This window comes from Ptiloglossa arizonensis, chromosome 7 (assembly GCF_051014685.1).
Source record: "Ptiloglossa arizonensis isolate GNS036 chromosome 7, iyPtiAriz1_principal, whole genome shotgun sequence".
NCBI classification, from domain to species: domain Eukaryota; kingdom Metazoa; phylum Arthropoda; class Insecta; order Hymenoptera; family Colletidae; genus Ptiloglossa; species Ptiloglossa arizonensis.
In genome coordinates, this window is record NC_135054.1 from 2,144,446 (window position 1) to 2,159,216 (window position 14,771).

At 29.5% G+C, this 14,771-nt stretch overlaps 1 protein-coding gene across 5 annotated transcripts; it reads right to left on the reverse strand.

Annotated features, from left to right (window-relative positions):
* Positions 1 to 162: 162 nt before the first annotated feature.
* Positions 163 to 14,217, reverse strand: LOC143149049 (uncharacterized). Of its 5 annotated transcripts, XM_076316060.1 has the most exons (7): positions 14,026 to 14,217; positions 8,101 to 8,434; positions 6,164 to 6,409; positions 5,718 to 6,050; positions 2,672 to 2,718; positions 2,488 to 2,590; positions 163 to 529 (listed from the first exon to the last, which is right to left on the reverse strand). In XM_076316060.1, the coding sequence occupies exons 2-7, from the start codon at positions 8,408 to 8,410 to the stop codon at positions 273 to 275; spliced, it is 1,296 nt and encodes a 431-aa protein (XP_076172175.1). In that variant the 5' UTR covers positions 8,411 to 8,434; positions 14,026 to 14,217; the 3' UTR covers positions 163 to 272. The 5 variants fall into 5 exon arrangements, with proteins under 5 accessions (XP_076172175.1, XP_076172178.1, XP_076172174.1 ...); XM_076316063.1 differs by having other exon boundaries at positions 2,488 to 2,718; positions 8,101 to 8,388; XM_076316059.1 differs by having other exon boundaries at positions 2,488 to 2,718.
* Positions 14,218 to 14,771: the final 554 nt, after the last annotated feature.

Consider the following 14,771-nt stretch of genomic DNA (forward strand, 5'->3'; position numbering starts at 1 on the left):
GGTAGCGAATGTATTAAAATATGATATTAATATACGATTTGATAGTTATTAATACTTTATATTTTATAACAATATTATTAAATTCATTTAACATACTTTTTATGTTGATAACTGTTACGTGAGAGTGTTTCTATTTAACATATGTATTTTTATTTTCGAGAAGTTAATGATCGTCTGTTTCAAGAGTTACAGATTTTAACGTTATAAGTTTTTATTTTAGCATACATTATGAGCAGGAAAAATTCAAGTGAATATTCGAATTATAATTATAATTACGCTTCGATCAGTAAACCGTATTTAAGACCTATATTAGTTAAGTTCTGTGTGGCTGATACACGTAAGACGGCAACTGCAATGGCCGTAATTGCGACCGCACCTTCCAAATAAAATCCGTACAATATTCGCACGTGGCCAATTATTGTTGAAAGACCACCAGCAGCCGTAAAATCCAGAGGAAATAGAATACTTGCTGCAATCGGCCTGGATCTGGCTACTCCGAAACACAGAATTCCCAATAGGTAGTAAGCGGCTACAATTTGAAATAATTTATTTATTTACAATCAATTCTATACCTATAATTAATCTTAACTGGGCAGGTTGTATTTAAATAAAGGTTTTAATTTGCATTGCCTAAATATCTTCTCTGTATTTATGAGTTGCAAACAAAACTTTCAATAAAAATTGTATTGTTTTGAGGAGCAATCAAATTTTAAGGTGACTTAAAAATGCTGAATTAGTGTCAAGTTTTGCATCAATCGTTCCGAGTTAATAAGAAGTATCGTTATATTTAATTAAGGCTCATATTCTTTATTTTGTTTGATTCTTGCCTTAAGAGGTCTATAGATATACACTAGCATTAGTTTTTTCCATTTTAGTTACCATTACCAAAACTGAAAATGTCTCGTTTACTTACCGTAAAAATTTTTGAAAATTTGTCTAGTCTTTTACATATTCTGTAGGTATGTAAATCCGCAGGAGCCTGAATAAATGTGATGATATTGTTAAATCTAACGAGTCCAACAAAGAACTTCTCAAAGTACTTGCTATCTCATAATGTATTATATAAATACAAATAGGTATTTTGAACCATTAAAAATCAAAAATGTAATTTCAATCTAAAACGTAAGTTTTTTCTACATCCTTTTTAATTATACAGCTTTTATGGGAACATTTTTATATAAGATAGAAAATTTAGAAAATATTCCGGGAACTGATGTTATGTTGAAAATAGCTAAACAATTCAATATTAAAAAATCGAATTTTTAGCGAAACAGATGAGAAATAGAGAAAACAATAATTTATCATTTAAAATATAAGTCGAAATATTCGTCACAAATTAGATTTTCTAAATTGAATATAAAAATGTTTTAAATTTGCCCTATTTTTTATCTTTTCATTTGAGAGACAGAATGAGTGTGTAAAGTAGATACGTTTTGTTATTCAAAGATAATTCTAAACATATTTTATTTAAATTTTCTAATAAACTCATACACCATATAGCATGGATAAAATCATGTAATTATGTAATTGTAATCTTTTTATTCAAGTTGGAAAATATAAGTAAAAGAATATATGAGCCTGTCGTATCATTTACTGATTTTTATTAACAAATTTTTTATATCATGAACACAATAGAAGATATTAAGGTATTATCAAAACTTACTTCTAATATATTTAAAATATTATGGATTACCGTATGATTATATAAAAGGAAGTATATAAATTTATGTACAGTTCAATACATATGTTAACAAATAATTATTTTATATATATATATATATATATATATATATATATATATATATATATATATGTATATGTATGTACAATATACAGTGGTATATTATATTATACCAATTTCTATAGTCACATATTGATGTATAGCAGGAATAAAAATTAACATATACGTTAAATACATTTATTAAAGGTGTGTGAGGTCTTATAAATGTTGAAATTATATCGTCAATTAAAAATGTTGAAAATATTGAGATTCTCAAAAATGTCGAGAATCTAAATCTTGTTTTGATTTAGCTATGCTGAATATATTTTAATGCTACAGTCAGAAGCAAAATAAAAATAATACATACTTTCTATTTTAAAACTTTTATTGCATTAAATATCAATTTATGATTTTATCAGTAATTATCATTTTCCCGACATCTGTAACATGCGTTTTATACTGTGGAAGATATTTGTATTTTGTTTGTTTTTGTAATATTTAATATTTTTTTAATTTTCAAATTTCTTTACATAGCAGCACATTATTATTATTAGTAATGTCATATTTTTTTGATCGAAGATTTACTATACCTCCGGTAGTATCGTGATTTTTCGTTCGCTTTATACACATACGCTTTTTAATTTGTGTTACAAGTACGTCCCAGGAAACGTTCTTGTAATATAAAAGGAATTACATTTATATAAAACAAAATCATGTGTAATGATATTTCAATGTATCAATAATAGTTTAGATAATTTAATAATTACCTACACAAACGAAGGGTACTATTTTGACCCACTTAGGTACCGGTACCAAATGTTGTGCCTCCGTTTCATTACATTCAATACTTTTCCTGGATATAGCATATCTCTGCAATCGTAATGCCAATATAAGACCAAGGTTCATAATCAAAAGGAAATGTGCAGGTATACCAATCGCTGCAAATATTACAGTTACTGTTCGACCAGCCGTAGTGCGTGGAACTGGAGCACCAAAACCTATAAATTGAATAAATAAAACGAAATAGTCGAAATACGTCCCAGAAATTGTTAAAATTAGAATTTTTGAAAAATGGAAATATAGTCCATCTTATCTTCTTCATCAACAATTTTCAAAAATATGCACACTTTGTAAATTAGTTATATGAAAATTGCTAGAAGTTAACGCTGCATCGAAATACATCGATACAGTTGTGCGGTACTAAAGCTGCAACCTAGTAGACTTGCTGGTCAAACATTCACAAGGAAACGCAATGAATTGATACTAAAATTGCGCAGTTTTTTATATATGGATAGAAAGTATAAATGATACAGATTACGGAAACGTAAATTAAAAATGCGATTGGAATGTGATTTGTCGATGAGAAGCAAACAGTTTCTTTTTGTAACTTTATCGTGAAAATTATCTTGGATGAACATCGTTTTCAAATACATTTTCGATCATATTCGCAAGTTTCGTAAGTTTCACAGCTCATATACGTGTTCTTTTTTTATTTTTGCGAATAACTGTCTTTTGAACTGTCACTTTGGGCGGGCTTCATTTGCAATATTTTCTGCATTCTTTCACTATTTTTATAATATTGTGGATCATCGACTTACTTCTACTAACAAGAGTGACTATCTCTTTGTAAGATTTCTCTTTCATATGAAATTTTAATATTAATTTCTGCACAAATTTTTGCGATTTTAATTTTTCAAATCCATAACGTATAAATTTTTAGATCGTCCCACTATAATCACACAAAACTTACTATACGGTCTCTTAACATTAACTGAGTATATCATTCTTAACATTTATTGCGAAAATGCGATATAAATACCCATTATTGCTAAGCTTCCGATTATTTTTGTGACCCCCTTTTAACAGATATTTGCAACGAATGTTTGATAATTTTTATAAATAATATCCAATTTGCTTAAAATTTTTTTGTACGTACATTTTTCATAATTGTATCTTGTAGTGGTTATAATACTACCTTCAAAACTTGAAATTAACATATATTTTTATTCTTTATTGTTTCTTTCGTGAGTAACTGTATGGAAGTAGCGGAGGTCAGCACTGCGCAGCATTGTAAAGATAAAAGTATACATTCTGCGACAAAATGATAAGCACCCTCCGATTTGTTGAGTTTGCATGAAAATAATTTTATATAATCTTGACCCGACAACTTGAAACTGCCTTTCTGCCTTCCAGTGATCATTGGAATTTAGGGGTGATCATTGTAGAGACACACTCTCCAAACAAGAATCCGGAAGCCGAATTGCTGTATCGCCACCAGTTTTTGAGAAACACGAGTTTTTTAATACCGTACTTTTCAATGTTCTCGTCTGAGAATTATCTGACGAGCATTATTGAATGCACTATGGACCAATACGTTTATTTGAACACCTTAAAGGATTTGCACAACAGTGCACCGAAATCGAATCTTGGTCGGTCGTTTATGTTTCAGCAAGACAACGACCCCAAGCATACCCCGAACAAAGTCAAGGAGTGATTGTTACATAATGTACTCAATCAGTTTCATACACCCCCTCAATCGCCTGATACGAATCCAATTGAGCACTTATGGAATGAACTGGGTAAACGCGTTCGATAACATACAGTTAGAAATAAAGAACTAACACAAACATTATAAGAAGGATGGAACAAAATTGAATTGCAACGACAACAAAGTTAGTTGCATTTATGCAAAAACCGAATGAGGGAAATACTCAAAGCTAGCGTCAGAAGTCCGACAAATCATTGACTGTGAATAAAATGCAAAACTTTATCTGTTTAAGTTAAATTAATTTATATGAATGGAGACTTGTTGACAAATTGTCATTTGCAATTTATTTCCGTGTTAATTAAATGTCAATGATCTTTTATTTTCGTTGTACCAATATTTAATAACGATACTAAGATGCTCAAAAGAATTTTTATTCATTCCTATTATATTTGAAGTTGTAACATAATAAATGAATTCGAACAAGATGTACGGAGACATATTAAATTCGCTGTATGTGACCCTTCAAATCGTATTAACTTTGTCTTGAGAAGTATTTTGATATAGCGACAAGTAACGAAGATATTTAGGTGTCCTCTTTCTCGTGACTCACCTTGTAGATAACTTACGATTAGGTTGGTACGCTATGATATAAAGCAGTGTTAACTTCGATCGATTCTTACACAACCAACTTTAAAGTGTACGTATCTTTGAAAATTTATTCGTAAAGAGAACAAATGCCGCTGTATTCTTAATTTTGCAAATTTTTCAATTTACTCCAGCTATTAAAAAATCGAATCTGTGTACAATAATTGTACAAATATGATTAAGAAAAATTTCTTTAAACTAAAATAATTTTTATTCGATACTCTTGTATCTTCATTGTAAGTACTTAGAAGCTCATTCAAACATTTACTAATTTAAAAGTTATATTTTATCAAAGAAGTTGTAACATTATATTTTGAAGATTGTAACATATTCAAGTTTCAGCAAAATCAAAAATATAATTTACAAAAGTGTCCAATTTCGTGTAAAATAATCGAATAGTTCTTTAAATAGTAGGCAAATCTACTTAAATAAGAAAATATTGAAACATAATTCTGTTGTATATTAAATGTAAGAAAAATGAAAACAAATTTACGGTAGAACAGAGTTTACAGATCAGAAACATGTTATAAGTAAACTGCTTTCTCATAAAATATTGTTAATTTTTTAACTTCTCATTGTCCATGTGTTCCAGTTTTTATAGTATGAAAAAGCAGCAATTCCACCCACTACAGGTACCCACAAACTAGTTAAAATTGCAATTGTAATATATCTATTATATTATCTTGAAACGGAAAATGATGTCAATTAGTATCAAACTGACAAAAAAATAAAAAAAAAAACACTTTTTGTTTTTACGAAATGAATAACATTATTTCTACTTATGAGAAGGTTATTAAATCGTGATTATAAATTATTTACTTGATGATTTATACAGAATAAAAAAAAGAAATACATTTAAATTACCTAGAGTGGTGAGAAGCGAAATAGCAAAAAGGACACAACCAGGAAATGTCCAAAGTTGTCCCCCATTTCCACTTTCACCATATCCAGCATTAACAGCCATCAATAGAACTTCTTCGTGTTTTATTACGTACTGATGTACCTTGCTACTCCAAAGTGGCTCTACGTCTTCATCTTGTTCTGTACGCAACTGTCTTAACTCTGTTGCTAAACCAATAGCTAAATTTTTCTGCATATTTTTTAATTTGATAACTTGTTCACGCTCACGTGGCCCTTCGGTTGCACAAAAGGCAAATGCACCAACAACAGCCCAAATTGTGAGCAACCATGTTAATCCTGTAATGCGTAAATTATATTGACTAAGAAATTAATCCACAGTCTAGGTGTTGCTAGTTTGAAGAAGATCAGCATGAATTGTAAATAAGAAAAAGTTATCGATTTATTGTTACCGAACAAAGAAAACGATAGTCTCCCTAAAAATCTAATATGCTTCCATATTTTAAAAGATTTTTTTTCTACTGCATCTACTGTGTTTGGTTTAGTTTCCTCGATAATGTCCTTGACGGATGGCAAAATTCTCAGCCGTAATGGTATACCAACTATAGTTTGAATAGCTACCGATTTTATTGATTTTTTAAGTTCAACTGCTGCTTTATGCCGCGGAGAAATCTCTTCTGAAGCTCCTATTGACGAATCTGTGAATAATAGATCAAGTTAATGCCGTTTTATCAAAGGATCTTTGCCACACTTTTAAACGACGATTCCAATAGTTTATTGGAGTACATCTATACATTTTGGTATTACAAGTTCTTAAAACTTGTAATTAACGTTCATACATCTTGAATGCTTCGGTATTATTTATTTATTATAAGAGTACTTATCGAATAATGAATTATTAAATTGATTGAATTTGGGTTATTTTGCCTATTTTTCCATCTTCTTAAGATGGAAATAAAAAATAAATTTAAAACATAACAGTATCTTTCACGTTTAAAATTATTAATATTCTTTCTGCCTATTAAAAATGAATAACGTATTATTAGAACTTATATTATACAGTAATTAGCACAACGTTTTATTTAATTCAAATTCTTTTTAATATTGTTTATTTTACTATGTGGAAATATCCTTCAACCACTAACAAATTATATTCGATCTCAAGTTTTAATTTCAGCTTTCCTGGACATTTTATTTTTCTTTTTCATTTCTTTTCTTATATATTGGTTCAATTCGTCTGGATGGTTTACTTATACAGTGAGAAGTAGAATGTATAACTAAACAACAATATAGTTATAAAACTGATTATGCACAATTGCCTGATTTATGACTAGTCTTAAAGATAAACGCTATATAGTAACTTCATTGTTATTAATTATATACTTTATAAATGCTTTAGTGTAAATAAACATAAAAATTATTGCGCAATCAGAACTAAACCGGCATTCGGTGTATTTTTTGTTAATTTCAATTTTTTAGTCAGTATAACAGAGTTATTGATTGTCTTGTATATGCTGTCACGTACTGATAGGTTCTTTATATATGCGCGAGTATCTATGTCTGAAAAGATATATGTATACTCATCAGTTTAAATGTTCAGCATTCAATTTTCTTTTCCAACAGATGTATTAAGGTGTAAAGTAAAAATAACGACACAACGACACTTTCGATACTTTTCAGTTATGAGAAATAATATATATTCTATTTCTTTTTTTTTTTTTATTAAACTGTTTTCTCTCGAGGAGGTAGATTTGTCATAATTAATTATTGACTATCATTCATATGTATATGTATATGTATATGAAACAAGAAAAAAGTAATCATATAAAATAAACGTGTCATTTTTTCTATTTGTGACGTAATCATTTGATTACAAAAGTTAATTTGAGATATTCAGAGTACCCCACGTAAAGCAGACACGCTATATTTTTAAAACATTTGTAGATAGAAGAGGTATCATAAATTATAAGATTTATAATTGAACGATTACTTTACAAAGAGGAAGTGACGTTTATTTTCATTTTTCATCGACGAATTAAGTAAGTGTTTTGAGAAATCTAGAAAATCGTACAATTTAAGAAGATACATTTCCTCTTTAAAACTTTTATACATTTATTAAAGAAACGGAAATGTTATAACAAAATTTAAAGAAAAAATGTCAAAATCCACCTTCTTGGAAAATTATCCTAAATACTCAATAATGCAATTCTATCGTTTGCTTGCAATTTCGTCTTTCCTTGCTCTTGGAATAAAACATGATCAACATACTCCCAATTAAACGTTATCGTGAAGTTTTCCTTTGTTAATAAAAAAGAAAAGAATAATTAAATACGCAAGCATCGAAGATTTTTCTACATAATTTAATAGGAATCGATAACAATACTTATACCAATTGCGCATACTACATCATCATCATCTTCTTCGATGTCGTCGCGTTGTCGCTCCATCATTGTTATGCGGAACTCGGTAACACGGTGCCGGATTTGGTCCCTTGTGTTAGGATAGACCAGGTTCCTACGAGCACAATGTTGTATTCTGTGTATCCTAGACGTGCGTCGCGATTTCGGCACATGTCGTTTACGAGGACAGCCAACCGTGGACAGCGGAACACGTGTGAACTTCGCAATATCTACTACATCACTAAGAGGCGACGCTGTACCCTTGAGGGTTGGTGGCGCTGGAAAAAGGGGCACGTCCATCGAGGAAGGTCAAGGTGACTGTGACTATAAATTATAATGCAAATACGACAGGTGATTTTTTTCTCAATCGTGTTAATTCTTCTGCTTTTATTAAAAGTTCAACGTAATGAAAATATTAGATTCGAATATTTCGAGAACCGTGAAACAAAGTGCTAAAGTTAGACTCGATTTCAGTAATCTTGAAGTATTTCAAAAGATTCACAAGTGTTTCGGAGCAAAAAGTAATACGTTATGATCGCTGACTCTTGGTTTTCAAGATATTAAAAACCTGGGTTATAGTACTTCGATACTTTTCTAAAACCTAACACGAACCTAATTTAAATTCAATCTATCCCAAATCTATTCTAGATTGTTAATTTTCCTTCCGGAATACTCGTAAATTTTATTTAACAATAACAATACCTACTTGTTACATTAGTAAAGATCTCCCCGATTTCAATGATTTTAAAATAGGTCAATGGAAAAAGTTTCAAGAATATATGCCTTAGTTACAGCTGGACTCCAGACAACAACGACTAATGTACAATTTCTAGCGAGGATACCTAGTAATCTTCCTCGACCAACTGTGTGGTTGTAAAGTAAGGTTATTGAAATCGGTGAAGTCGTTAATATTGTAAGTAATACTATATAAATGCTATTCGTATAATTTTATACAAATACTAATTTAAGTAAAATTCCTCTCAATAATATAATACTGTTTTACCGATAAAAAGCAAGGGTCAGCATACTTTTTCTGGAAAATTATCGATAATAGATATTTTAAACTTTGCGAATCCAGAGCTAAGATCAAGCATATTCTGAAGTTATACAAATAATAATATAAAGTGGAAAACAAAATTTATATAGTTTTTTTTTTATTAATACTTAATCTCAGGGCCATTAATTGATATAATAAGTTCATCATTATACACCGGCAACATTATTTAACGAAAAATATTTCCAATTATAAACAAAATATACAATAGATTGGATATTTAATAAAAATTTACTGTCCTCCAGAGCCTTTTTACTACTTTCGCATCACATCAAACGTTATCGATTCAGAATGGAAAATATTTTAAAGCAGTTAGTGATAGGAATTGAAATTAAATGTGGCAAAAATTAATTGTTGTATTTAACGTTGTGTTTAACGTATTCTGCGATTTCACGAATTGTGAGCACGAATAATTTGTGCGAATAAATGTTAGTTTTACTAACATTTTCTAGAGTTGTGCTGGTACGTGTGGTCTTCCAGATTTCTCGTCGTCTTCCAGAGACATCCGACCACTTTTGAATCGCAAATGCCACCAAAACATTGAATGCGGCCCATGTTTCATTGTCATAGATTTGCTGCAGAATTTTATATATCTCTGTGGCAGTTATTTGAAGTTTTACACAGAACTTCACGTTTGCCCGTTGTTCAAACTTAAGAACCATTTTGATATCGCAGATCAGTACAATCACACTTCTATTAAATTGCTCTTAATTCATGTTATTGTGTTCATTGTTCGATGGTAGATGGCATATTAGTGGATAAGTCGAAGATCCATACCGAAATTGTGGCCTCCACGATTATCGAATTTAAGTCCGCTTAATTTTTTCCTTTGAGGTGTGGTAAAGGCATTATATAAATCGGGCATGCAAAGAACTTATACCGGAATTAAAACGCTGTATAAATAAAGCCTTTCATAAATTACGAAATAAGTCAGGTCTTCGTCAAAGGATCCGTAACGATACAAAATCCAGGCTACAAATGTGTATGGAAACTAATGGTGGCCATATTGAAATTGGAACACAAGCACAATTGTTGCGAAATATAAGCGGAAATGGATCTGTTCTTTAGATTCGAGTGAGAAACAGAAGATAACATGAAAGTAAGATTAACTATTAATGTTTACATCTTATTATTATATTTCATTCTTCACTTCTTCGATTATATTTTCAGCAATGTGAAGTGATAAAAACTAGAAATGAAAGATTAAGATAAATTTTAGTACTTTCTATTACGTTCTGTGCACATCTATTGACTTTTATATGGTACTTGGGATTCGGGTAATATTTAGACGAGTGCGTATTGGCAACATTTTTAAATCACCATTTTCCGCACACAAAATCTCTTGCAGAAGATTCAAATGAAGAGATGTCGAATAGAAGTATGTGAAAGTAATATTACAGAGAAAAGCTAAAATCGGAAAAGATAATTATGTTTTCAGATCTTTTCAAAGCATGATGTATACTATTTTTTGGTTAACAAATGTTTCCTTTAGATTAAACCAACATATGTCATAAATAATATAAATGACAAAAAGGCATTAAACGAGATAAGATTGAGATAATTTTTGAGAGTGTATATCTTGCTATAACGATTAATATGAATCTTTTTCTAGTCCGATAAATCGAAACAATGGGTATGAATTGTATAAAATAATAGCAACCTGTAAAAATCGTACATCATCTTAAATCGTTAATTTTCTAATATTTCTTAATAAAATTGTCATTAAAACATCTTCAATCATTCATAAATTATTAATTTATTTCAATTTCCGCCTATCACCCCCCTCTGTCTCCTATAAATTTAGAGGAAAGTTTACAATGAAGATTGGTGATAATCAAATATATAAATTTAAGATTCGGAAAAGTTTGAAGAAAATTCACCATTTAAGTTTCTCTGAAATGAAAGGACCTTAAATATGGTCCTTTTAAATGCGTTTTTTCAAAACTGTGCTTTTTACATCTCGGAAATGAATTGACCAATGAACTTCACATTGAACATACATATAGAGTCAGTGTCAAGTTCTCTATAGGGTCTAGCACAATTAAATCAATACCTGCGACACTTTTCTTCTACAATCTCTCAAAGTCGAAAAAAATATGAAACAGACAATTCTTTTTACGGCATACTTGTCGTATTGTAAAATTTAATTATTTATATTATTATTCTGTTACAAACTGTAACTACATTTAGCTTGATTAATATATTTTTGGAATTTTGTAAGGTAAGTAAGTGCAATTTATATTTGTGTATATAATATATTAGTGAATATGTACATTAATATCTGCATCCTCTTTTATTGCGATATATATTGCGCGCAAAATTTTAATATTGTCGATTACAAATTCTGTACTTAATTATATAAAACCATTCCTTCTTACTCTTCAATATTTTGTTTTGTTCTTTCCATTTTTGTATCTTTAACATTTTTTGTTTATGTTTATCCATACAGGTGAAATTCACATTCCATATACAAATATTTTCAATTCATAGTACATAAACCAAATATTTGAAATTTGTAGGTCGTGAACATTTTTAAACGCTTTTCATTGCAAACGAAATAATAATGTTTACTGATATTTATTGTTGTTCGATCCTTCTTTGTACAACGTGTGGTATGGATATAAAATACGAATATTTTAGAATGTGCATTTATGAAACATAATTAATTTTTGTACGTTTTGGTGTATAAAATTAATAATAACCAAAAACACATGTATCGATGTTACTTTTACCTTGATGCAAATGTGAAACACGTCGCTGTTTTATTTTCGGTATTCTTTGAGCTCTGCCAACTGCGAAGCTTAGTGTAATTAGTTGGTTTTATATTATCGACAGGCAAATATAAAGTGCACGTTTCGCACGAAGTGAATAATTTACTGAAGTAGCATTCATTGCATTCTGATTGTAATTGTAACTAATTCAAATCATTAATATTATTTTATTACCATCTCTAATAATCATACTCAATGATCCAAAACCGAATTTAAATGTCACTGCAAAAATGCTTTTTCGAAAGCATTATTATTATACGAAAGGATTATTTTTTATTTTGCAAGACATTTGTCATTAAATACAATCCACTGTCTGTTGAAGTTTAGCAGATTACAATAATGAACTGAGTTATTTCTTTTCATCATATTCTAAAGATTCGATATTTCCTGCACAGTAATGGTTGACTATAACTTATGCATGCATGCACCCATCCATCCATCCATCCATCCATCCATCCATCCATCCATCCATCCATCCATCCATCCATCTATCCATCCATCCATCCATCCATACACACACACGCGCGTATGTATTTATTACCTGCTGCCATTATACTTTACTTTTATGACAGTTCTTAGTATTTATTTTCTTAATTTCTAAATAGATTTCGGATTTTTCAACATTAAACAACATTAAATGACATTATATGTATATACTACGCTAACAATGAATGATATATTTTTGAATAAATTTTAGGAAATAAAAACTTAATTAATTATTTTTAAATGTATTTTACCTACGAGTCAATAAACTTTAAAGTTATTCAGAATGTGTCAAGTTTAAATTATAATAATATTCTTCTTCAAATTATTATTAAAATTGTGACTAATGACACGTGAAATATGTAAATATGTGCGTTCGTACGAAACCGAAAACTAATTTAACTTTTGCTCTGTGCTTGAAGGATACCTGTCAAAGCAAATTCAAGAAGTTCGAATATAGGTCGAACGTAGAGCGTTTAATATGTCCGATGTTTAGAATCGCAGGCAGTTTGATGTATGATAAAATAAACGTAAGAGAAACCAGGGCCGATTTTACTAGAAGCATATAATGCATCGCATCGAAAAACATTATCGAAGGGAAAGAATAGGATAGAATTTTTAATAAATAAAAAAAATACAATTATTATATCTAAACCTAGTTGTTCTGAGAACTGACAAAGTAGAAACTAATAAAATTATTTACGGGCTTTCCAGTTTCTAATCAAGAAAACAAATTTTGTTTAAATTACGTTTGAGCTTGAAAAGTAATTCGTGCAATGGTAATATTATTGAAGAAAATATCATTATATCTTATTTCATACACATATTACTGTAAACTTAAAAAGTTCGATTTTATTTATTTTTAATTTGTGTAATTTAAGTTAAAATGCAACATCTATATTAGAAGATATATCAGGATATTACATTGCACGTAGTAACTTTCAGACCAGTCTTGTATAAAGCCCTGAGGTGGAAAATAATATTCGTTCGAACTTATCCAACTAGACGAACGAATGAAATTTTTATTTACAATTATGCGTATGTAACGCAGATACCTTCTTATCGTATAACATTCATTCTATATTTTGTTAATAATACTTTTCGGTATTATATACAAACACACACACACAGAGGTATACACAATTTACGCGTAAGATCGATAAAAAGAATATAAAGGAAAGAAAATTCTAATCGGTTACAAATAATAAATTAAGAAATTCATTTAAAAGTAAAGAACATCGAATTATCACAATTACATTGATATTTGCTTCGGTACGGTTTTATTATAACCGTTCATATGACATCCATAATAAAGGTCTCATTTATTCGTTTATCCTTTACTCGTAAAATTAGAAATATCAAAGATCGTAATATTTTGACAATTCTTCTACATTTTCCACAACATGCTTTCACGCTTGTTTAAGAATTAGAATACTTCATGGAAATGGAATCTTTAATTGTGAATGTTTTGAAAAGAACACTTCTGATGAAACAAGAAAGTAGATAAGACTTTACTCGTCGTTAAAGATCAATAATAATATGCAAGTTAGAATGAAATTGACTATTCAATAACCATATTTTTCTTTAGATATTGTATATATACATACGATCATCAAATTGAACATTGCACTTTGATATAACTGCATGTTGCACAGGTTGGAAGACAATATTTATTTCTTGACATATGAATGAACGTTAAACATAACCCGCACTGAACACAATAATGAAAACGACCGAAGGAAACAGACTGAAACTTCGGAAAGAATTTATGAAGAAGTATGTGAAAGAGTTCATGTGACTCTTCGAACAATTTTGGAACTACTGGCTTCCGTAGAATTCAATTTTAATAGATTTGCCGCGTTGCGTGCCACAACGAAAGGTATAGTAGCTTTAGCGGCTTCTCATCGGTACACTAAAATTAGAACACAGCCTTGAGATCAATTGTGATGACTTAAACGCCATTCATACGGTTTCTTGTAAATTGAGAATCCGTCATTCTTTTCAATTAAATGCATTACGGCATCAGATTCTAGTAGTATCGATCGGAACAAAATCATATTTATTCGAGAATAAAAACACATTTCCTTAAATAATGGTTAAAATGTAAAATAATTTGAAATGTAATTACAAGAAACATTGCGGTTCGACAAACTAAACGTTTTTTCTTAATAAAAAGAAATTTCTTAATAAAAGAAATGTGTTCAAGATAAATGAAATATTCACTGATAAACGTACAAAAGATAATATAGAAATTTAAGTAAAAAATAATATAGAATATTCTTGAACGTAAATTGATTCAGTAATCTCAGACTATAGAATAATATAGTATCGTATGTTCTCGCAGGCCAAGTGT